This window comes from Giraffa tippelskirchi, chromosome 8 (assembly GCF_054371585.1).
Source record: "Giraffa tippelskirchi isolate mGirTip1 chromosome 8, T2T-mGirTip1v1.2.pri, whole genome shotgun sequence".
NCBI lineage: Eukaryota > Metazoa > Chordata > Mammalia > Artiodactyla > Giraffidae > Giraffa > Giraffa tippelskirchi.
Window position 1 is genome coordinate 73372461 of NC_137282.1, and position 9841 is coordinate 73382301.

Sequence of the window (9841 nt, forward strand, 5' to 3'; positions counted from 1 at the left end):
CTGCACTTGAACGAGACCATGGTCTCTCCTCAGCCCTTCTCAGGACACACAGCTCCCAGAGAATGTTCTAGAGCACAGAGCATCTGAGCCCACGTCCCGGGACCTCCCATGCTGGGGCCAGGTGGCACCCGGGGACCCTGCGAGCAGTCATCAGGGATGGACGGCTCTGCGCAGTTGCTGGGGGAGGGGACTGGCCTGGCCCACCTTGATGTGACAGACGAGCTTACAGACAGGCCAGGGCGTGTGAGTGTCCGGGACACAGACATAGCCACGCCTCCCAGAAAGGAGGACACAGAGCAAGACCCTGACCGCGCTGGGGTCCACCATGACCATGGCCTCTGCCCCCCAGAGCCCAGAGCGGAGGCCCAGTGACCCCGGCGTTCACTCTCGGGAGACGTGATCCTCCGACAGCAGGCCCTTCACACCTGCCCCCGGGCGGGGAGGTGGGAGGGGAGGAGGGGTCGCTGTGCCGGCTTCGTCCTCCAGGAGGACACGCAGCTCAGAACCCGCTGTCAGGAGGAGGAGCACCCGCCAGCCCCAGCTGTCCAGGGAGCCCCTGTTAGTCCCCCCAAACCCCATCACCTGCAAGGCACAGCCTGGAGCAAGGCCTTCACTATTTTCCTTCACAAGCAGCGGCTGAGCTCAAACTCAGGCGAGTGCATGACAACCCAGGCCCTGTGACCTGATGAACCCTCCCGCACCTGACCCTGACCCTGAGCCGACCCGACCCTGACCCAACCCTGACCATCCACCTGACCGTGACCCAGCCTGACCCTGATCCTGTACCTGACCCGACCCTGACCGTGACCCTGCATCTCACCCTGACCCTGCACCTCGCCCTGACCCTGTTCCTGACCTGGCCCAACCCTGACTCTTACCTGACCTTGTACCTGACCCTGACCCGACCCTGCACCTGCCCGTCGGGCTCTTTGATCTGCACACCAGGTCGCCCCCTGGTGGCTCAGTGGAGGATGGTCCTCACCCAGTAAATAGCAGCCCTGGGGTTGCAATTCTCACTCGGAGTAGAAAATGAGGGCTTTGTGTGCAAATGACTCAGACTGAGGTTCTGACCCCCTCGCAGCAGGTCAGCGCAGCTGCCGTCTGGTCGCCTCGGGCAAGATGGACGGGGCCCAGAGAGTGACCTGGTGGGTGTGGACATGGAACCAGGACTGGATGTCTGTGTCCCCCAGCATTCACAGATCGAGTCCTGGCCCCGGTGCGGGGGTGACAGGAGGGGGCTGTGGGGTGAAAGCTGACAAGGGTGGGGCCCCATGAATGGATCAGTGCCCTGATCAGCGCGTGCAGGGACAAACCCGTCTTGGGGCCACATCCACTCTTGGCTGCCCGTGCGCCACTCAGTGGCATCAGCTGTCCTCCCAGGGCAGGAGGCTGACCTGCCAAGCCCTCCTTCCAAGCCAGGGCAACGGCATCCATGGTGCCCGCTTGGGGCGTCTCTGACCTTCAGAAGCAGGGCTGAGACCCCTCAGAGGACAGAAGGAAACAGGCCCCACCTCCGCAGTGCCCCCCACCACCAGCACCACCACAGACCCTGCCCAGGAACCCCACAGGCGCCCAGAACCAGGGGGCCTCCGGCTGCCGGAACTGTCCAGTCATCAAAACCTTAACAGGCGCCACCATCCCCAGGTTCTAAGAAAGCATTTTCTCCCAGTTGTATTGAGATATAATTAACATGCAGCACTGGATAAAAGTAGGGGTGCAGCACCACGATCTGACTGGTATACGTCATGAAATGACTGTCACCATAATCTTAGAGAACATCCATCACGTCTTGTGGGTACACAAAGAAATAGAAAAATGTAATTTTCCTTGTGATGAGAGCCTTGGGGATTTACTCTCTTAACAGCTTTCCTACATAAAGAACAGCAGTGCTGATTATACTTATCGTGCTGAACATCACCTTCCTGGTACTGGTTTATCCTCTTATCGGAAGCTCGTACCTTTGCTACCTTCATCGCATCCCCCCCCTCTCACCCCACCCCTACCTCCAGTAACCACAAATCTGGTCTCTTTTTCTATGAGTTTGCTGCTTTGTTTTTTGAAATGCAGCACCATGTTACTTCCTGATACACAGCATAGTGATCTGATGTTTGTTACAATATGTCACGATACAAAGAGGCTACACGATCATTGCTGGATTTCCCACACTGTACATTTCATTCCTGTGACGCTCATTTTGCAGCTGGCAGTCTGCACCGCCGTGTCTCCTGAGCTCATTTCTCAGCCCCATACCCAGTCCCCTCTGCAAACGCCTGTTCCTGCTCTGTATCTGTGACTCTGTTTCCGTCTTGTTACGTTTGTTCATTTGTTTTGATTTTTAGATTCAACATACAAGTGAAGTCATACAGCATTTTTCTTTTCCTCTCTGACTTACATGTTATCACAGATTTCAAGATTTCATTCTTTGTTATACTGGAGTAGTGTTTCAGGATACATATGCGTGACACCCTCTCTGCCGAAGGACACTTCGGCTGCTTCCACGTCTTGGCTGTTGTAAATAGTTTTGCAGTGACTATGGGGGTGCGTGTGTCTTTTTGAATTAGTGTTGTTTCCTTCGGATAATACCCAGGAGTGCAACGTTGGGCTGTGTGCTGGCTGCATGTCCAGTTTCGTGAGGATACTCCATACTGTTCTCCCTAGTGGCTGCACCAATCTGTTCCACCAGCAGCGCACAAGGGCTCCCTTCTCTCTGCATCCTCAAAACCTTCTTACTTCCTGTCTGATGATGGCCACTGGGACTGGGGCAAGGTGATACCTCACTGTGGTTTTGCTTTGCATTTCTCTGCTTAGTGATGCCGAGCATCTTTTCATGTGCCCGTTGGCCATCTGTATGTCTTCCTTGGAAGACAGATCCTCTGCCCATTTTTCAACCATATTAATAGACGTTTTTTGAGCCATTTTAGATTCACAGTGAAACTGGCTGGGTGAAAAATACAGAAAAATACAGGGAAAATGCCATGTACTCCCTGTTGCCATACACCAGCCCCACCACTATCAACATCCCCACCAGATGGTCCATGTGTTACAACTGATGAACCCGCACAAACCCATCACCATCACTACGAGTCCGTGGTTTCCATAGGGGCTCACTCTTGGCGTTGGACAGTCTGTGGATGTAGACAAATATATGACATGTGTCCACCAGGACAGTGACACGCAGAGTGGTCTCATGGCCCTGAGAATCCTCTGTGCTCCCCCTGGCCACCCCTTGTCTTCCCTCAGCCCCTAGCCACCTCTCATCTTCTTACTGTCTCCATAGTTGTGCCCTTTCCAGCATGTCCTACAATTGGAATCACACAGAATGCAGACTTTTCAGATTTGTGGTTGTTCAATTGCTCAGTCACGTCCAACTCTTAGAGACCCCACGGACTGCAACACGCCAGGCTTCCCTGTTCTTGACCATTTCCTGGAGCTTGCTCAAACTCATGTCGATTGAGTTGGTGATGCCATCCAACCATCTCATCCTCTGTCGTCCCCTTCTCCTCCTACCCTCAGTCTTTCCCAGCATCAGGGTCTTTTCAAATGAGTCAGCTCTTCACATCAGGTGGCCACCATATTGGAGCTTCAGCATCAATCCTTCCAATGAATATTCAGGACTGATTTCCTTTAGGATGGACTGGTTTCATCTCCTCACAGTCCAAGGGACTCTCAAGAGTCTTCTCCAACACCACAGTTCAAAAGCATCAATTCTTCGGCACACAGCCTTCTTTATGGTCCAACTCTCACATCCATACATGACCACTGGAAAAACCACAGCTTTGACTAAGACGAACCTTTGTTAGCAAAGTAATGCCTCTGCTTTTTAATATGCTGTCTAGGTTGGTCATAGCTTTTCTTTCAAGGAGCAAGGATCTTTTAATTTCAAGGCCGCAGTCACCATCTGCAGTGATTTTGGAGCCCAAGAAAATAAAATATCTCACTGTTTCCATTGTTTCCTCATCTATTTGCCATGAAGTGATGGGACAAGATGCCATACCTTAGTTTTTTGAATGTTGAGGTTTAAGCCAACTTTTTCACTCTCCTCTTCACTTTCATCAAAAGGCTCTTTAGTCCCTCTTCACTTTCTGCCATAAGGGTGGTCTCATCAGCATATCTGAGGTTATTGATATTTCTCCTGGAAATCTTGATTCCAGCTTGTACTTCATCCAGCCCGGCATTTCTCTTAATGTACTCTGCATATAAGTTAAATAAGCGGGGTGACAATATACAGCCTTGACGTACTCCTTTCCTGACTTTTGAACCAGACTGTTATTCCATGTCCAGTTCTAACTGTTGCTTCTTGACCTGTATACAGATTCTCAGGAGGCAGGTAAGGTGTCATGGTATTCCCATCTCTTGAAGAATTTTCCACAGTTTGTTGTGATCCACACAGTCAAAGACTCTGGCGTAGTCAATGAAGCAGAAGTAGATGTTCTTCTGGAATTCTCCTGCTTTCTCTATGATCCAATGGATGTTGTCAATTTGATCTCTGGTTCCTCTGCCTTTTCTAAATCCAGCTTGAACATATGGAAGTTCTCGGTTCATGTACCGTTGAAGCCTAGCTTGGAGAATTTTGAGCATTACTTTGCTGGCATGTGAAATGAGTGCAATTGTGCGGTAGTATGAACGTTCTTTGACATTGCCCTTTTTTGGGGATTGGAATGAAAACTGACCTTTTCCAGTCTTGTGGCCACTGCTGAGTTTTCCAAATTTGCTGACACATTGACTGCAGCACTTTAACAGCATCATCTTTTAGGATTTGAAATAGCTCAGCTGGAATTCCATCTCAGATTTTATTAACTGTCAGCAAATACTCACGTAAATTGTCACTAGATCCTCATGGGCCCTCAAGAGCATGTGCACCCAATTCTGACATAAGGGGGCTTCTCCCAGACCCGCTTCATTGGGAAGAGCAGCCCCTGGCCCCGCCCTGCCCGGAGCTCTCTGCGGCTCTAACTGTGCGTATGTCCGGCAGGACCCCAGCGCCATGCCCAGGCCCACCTCCCAGGATCTGGCCGGCTACTGGGACATGCTGCAGCTCTCCGTTCAGGATGTCAGCATGAAGTTCGACGAGTTGCACCAGCTGAAGCTCAGCGACTGGAAGGTGGTCGAGTCCCCAGAGAGGAAGGTAAGCCCCTGCTGCAGCCCCACACAGAGCCCGCCGCCCCTGTCCCTGCCCACCACCCCTGCACCTGCTCCAAGTGCCACGTTACCATACGCGTCTCGGTCTGCAGTTAACAGGACAGGACCTGATATCACACCTAAACGCATGTGTGCTCAGCCAGGCTGGTGCTAGAGTCATCAGCACGTATAGTAAGTCCCTTTCTTGCTGACAATTCCAAGAAGACACCAACAGAACCCACGTGTGAATTTGCAGTCACGTTTCCTGTTGGGCCATCCTCTGAATGATTACCATTGCCGCCACCCTCTGTATGGGCTGCACTGCGGTGGCTCCCACAGGAGGCTTCAGGTTGATGACAGTGATGCCTGTGGAGAGGAGGAACACTGTAAACATCACTGAACAATTGAAGGATGTACACTTCCTAAAGATCTGGCCCTAAGATAGGCTGAAAATGCCCATTAAGTTTGACCTGCAATTTCAGCTCTTCCCTTCAGATATCATCTTCTCTAGGGCTGAGAAATAAGTGTGAATTAGCTATAAAGACATTGACTTCCTGATGCATTTTAGAGAAGTTCTCCAGAATCATAATCTGATTTTCTTAGACAGACAATATCAATCAAAATGACAAAATTGATCCGAGATACTTTGGGACAGGGGAGTTTAACGTGTAGCTGAGGGTGTACATCTAGATAATTAGCACGCAAACCATCATCATCCTTTTTCCCTAAAATGTGCCTCCCGTGGTCCAGGCTGGAGATCATCGCTGGATCGCAGGCGGCTGATGAAGCCCTTGTCACCGCAGACAGGGGGGCGGAGGGGCATGCAAACGACCAGGTTGTGCGTAAGCAAGTCCAGGAAGTCTATGGTTTGGTGGTGAATGAAGGTGATCATAAGTAATGATTCCCAATGAAAAAGTTATTCTAGGAAACCACTAAAAATCCAACTTTTAAACTAGTCTGAAGATACGTAAAAGCCCTTCCCATGTTCCATTCTTCTGTACCTGCCCGCTAATATCACCCTCTACCCAGCTCTACATAGAGAGTAGCCCTCAAAGTGAACACGGTGTCCTGCTGAGGGCACAGCACTCTGTCCGGGAGGCGAGCAGCCCTGAAACGCAGCTGAGCTCCGCGTCCTGCTCCCAGGGCCCAGGTCCTTCCAGATCTGCTGGGCCACCGCCCCACCCCCACCCCAGGATGGCTGTGAGCCCGTGTGGACTCATGGTGTGGATGGAGGCTCCCAGAAGGGCTGGTTTCTCACTGCCGCGTGTTTCAGAGGCCCCGAAGGCACGCACAGAGACAAGTACAGTCTCGCACGTAGGACAGGAGTTAAATTCTGAAATAGCTGGAAGTCTTCGCAAAGTAAATACCCCAACTGACCCCTGCCAACAAGTCAGGAAAGACATTGCTTCTGGCCCTAAGAATAAAGTTCCAAACCCCGAGGTTATCTTGCGGCCACAAACAGCAGGACAGAGTCAGGTTCTGCCGTGTGTCCACTGAACGCGCCATGGTGGCCAGGCCTGGGCACCCTGGTGCCTTCAGGTCCCTTTGGAGGCTGAAGGGGAAAGGACAGAGGAGGGTTTCCCCCGGGAGCTGGGCATGTGCTCAGAAAAGGCGGCGCCCCTTTCCAGCAAGGACTCTGTGCGGCCGTTCCTCCCAGCCTGGGCAGGTCCAGTGTGTGAGCCCGGCCGGAGCAGAGGGAGGGTGCAAGGCGGGATGCAGGTCTCCCCCGCGCCCGGGGCGCTTGCCAGCTCCCCGTGTTCCTTTGCTGAGAAACTGGGCAGTCTCTCTCTTTCTGGAAAAGGTGTGCTGGGATCTTGGGGTTGTGGTTGGCGAACACGAGCTGAGAGTCAGAGCCAGTTATTCGCATCCGATTCCCATGCAAGTGAAAAGCCGTAGGTAGTTCATGCCGAGGGGTCCGAGGCCCGTGGCCGAGGATTTGAGGTAGTTTCCACGTCCTCGGACCTCGGTGTCTGTTGAATAGATTAGCGTCTCGGGCTCTCGGGTGGCATTGTGCAGGCCCCGTGAAGGTAAGCGGGTGTGCGTTTGTGAGGGAGCGTTCACCCAGCAGCAGGGTCAGAACGGTGCCAAGACCAAGACCGCCGCCCAGGTTCCCGTGCGCAAAGGCTTCCCCCCCCCCCCCCCCGGGGAACCCGGAGGCACCGTGGGCCCGGCGGGCAGGGCGCGGCCCCGTGGGGCGGGGGCGACGGAGGGGGCCAGGCTGCTCTGACCCCCACTCTTGACTTGTGATGCTTTTCAGGAAGAAAGAAAGGTCCCCCCTCCAATACCAAAGAAGCCCCCCAGAGGGAAACTCCCCATCACCAGAGAGAAGTCTCTGGACCTGCCGGACAGACAGCGGCAGGAGGCGCGGAGGCGGCTGGCGGCGGCCAAGAGGGCGGCGTCCTTCCGCCAGAGCTCGGCCAGCGAGCGGGCCGACAGCATCGAGATCTACATCCCCGAGGCCCAGACGCGGCTCTAGGGCGGGCCGCGCCCTCCCCGCGGAGCCTTAGCCCTGCCGAGCGCCACCCCCTCGTCACTCCCGGCTCATTCCTCCAGCGAGCGTGCCCCGCCGTCATCAACACCCTGGAGCGCCCGGACTTCCGAGCTCACGGCCACAGCGACTTCTCCCGACAGCCCGGATGCCCACCGCCGGGGCGGAGCGGCGTGGGGACCCCTGACGCACCCCTCTGTTCCCAGAGGGGGTCGAGGAAACCGCTCGAGATGGAACCCAGTTCACACTTTGTTATTTATATTTTTATAAATCGTGTGATATTAGAGGCGAGAATAACAAACAACTGTGAAAGGGTGTGTCTCAGCACTCTCAAGGCATTAGATACCCCAAGAGAAGGTGCTACAGCTTGAGTGCCAGAAAGGAAGACCCCCACCCCGCGGCCTGGGGTCCCTGTGCCCTGAACCCGGCGACCCTTCACATGGCTCCTGTGCCAAGTCCATGGTGATGTGGTCGCTTTTGCAGCCACCAAGCTCCCCGCCTCGCGCTTCTCTGGAAACCTGGGGTGGAAGTCCACCTCTGCCCCCCCAAACTCAGCACAGCATCTCCACGGCCAGAAGTCAGCTGAATGTCCGTCCACACAGGGAGTGACAGACGGGAACAGAGTCTTAAGAGAGGCCGACTCTTCTGTAGCAGGGGTAGAAAGAAAACACGGTTGTGCTTAATCAGATAAAAGAGTCGTTTATTTTTTATCCCTTTGTAACTTAAACTATCACCCACGGTTCTGTCTTTAAGTTTCACCCTTTATGCTCCATGTGATTTTTTTTAATAGATGTATATATATTCTCAAATGCTCTATCAGTTGACTTTCCAGGGTATCCTTAAAAAAAACAAAAAAACAAAAAAAGTTTGCTTGTTTAAAATGACAGTTGTGATGCTGTAAAAAGTTTAAGAAATATGAATGTGTGTGGTAAGTATATCTCAGTTTAAATGGTAAAGAAGAAATGTGGTTTACATTGTATTTTTCCAGAATTCTTTTGTCCTATGCAGTACAGCTGAAGTCAAGAATATATTTCTTGCCTGTTTTCGACATGACAAAAAAAAAAAAGGTCACATTGTGATTTCCAGCTGTGGACTTTCAGAAAAGTAATTTGTTTTCGTGATTCTGATTGGCACAGATTAAAATAGGAAGGTCTCTAATGGAAGGTTTTCCATTCATCTCCTTAAATTTAGATGCCCAGACCGTTGCTCCAACCGGATGGTTGTGTGTCTGTTGAGACACCACCTCAAAGGAAGTGCCCGTGGACTTACCCACTTGACCCCAGACTAGAGTCCTCGCTGTGACTCCAGGTAAAAGCAGGGGCCACAGCGTTTCTGCAGACACGTGTGCGTGCCCCGCAGCCCGGGGAGTGCGGGCCTCCAGCCCAGCAGCGCAGACCCCGCTCCATAGCACTTTGTTTTCCTGTTTGACTCGCACTTTAAGACGCACCGCCCTCGCACCTCTGGCGTTGAGAGCCCCGGTGACGTCCTTGCGCAGCCAGGCGCCTGCCGCCTGCAGCGTTTCTTTCCCTCATAGTCCACATTCCACGAAGCATGGGGTTCGTAGGAGCACAGGTGATAGCAAAGCATGTTTAGCTTCACAGTTTTACTTTTTTAAAGCTGAGTAGTTAAGAAGTCCCTGTAAGAACAAAACTCTGTAAATGGAACCTCATATCTGGTATATATTTTACCAAACAGCCTTAAAATATATTTGGAAGCAAAAATCAGTGCGAATGTATATCCCTGAAAAATGCAAAAAAAAAAAAACTTCCCTGAAATATTCTTCTATAAATGAGCCCTATTTCCCCAGAGTATTCTAAGCATTTTTTTCTACCTAAATAAATACCTAAATCCTGAGTAGTATACAATAATGATGCTTCTTCCTATATTTAGTATACTCTGTTAAAGACAAATGTATTTGCAAGCATTGGCATTTTAGACTTTAACCATGATGTGTTATTAAAACGAACAGCTCTCTAGAAATAACCACAGGAAATTGGGGGTAACTCCCGGACAAGGGGAGATGTAAAATGCATACGTGCTTGCAGCCACCTCAGGTGTGCGTCACCTGGAAACTGATGGGTTTTATCTCATTTCCTTGAACTTGTACAAAATGGCTATCAACCAACTATCAAATTAGACAACAATGATTCTAGATCCCAGATTCGCTGATCCTGACTTAAAAGTACTCACTGAATTTGGATTAATGTTTTTATGTTTTGTATACTCATTTTTTTT

At 51.6% G+C, this 9841-nt stretch overlaps 1 protein-coding gene across 4 annotated transcripts in view; it reads left to right on the plus strand.

Moving 5' to 3' along the window:
• The window catches only part of DLGAP2 (DLG associated protein 2), a 118320-nt gene extending 108849 nt beyond the window's left edge, over positions 1-9471 (plus strand). For all 4 annotated transcript variants that reach the window (XM_081524190.1, XM_081524192.1, XM_081524191.1 and 1 more), the window contains 2 exons: positions 4973-5125; positions 7376-9471. In XM_081524190.1, the coding sequence (XP_081380316.1) occupies positions 4973-5125; positions 7376-7594 (372 nt within the window). In that variant the 3' untranslated portion in view covers positions 7595-9471. The remainder of the gene's footprint in view (positions 1-4972; positions 5126-7375) is intronic.
• The last annotated feature ends 370 nt before the right edge of the window (positions 9472-9841 follow it).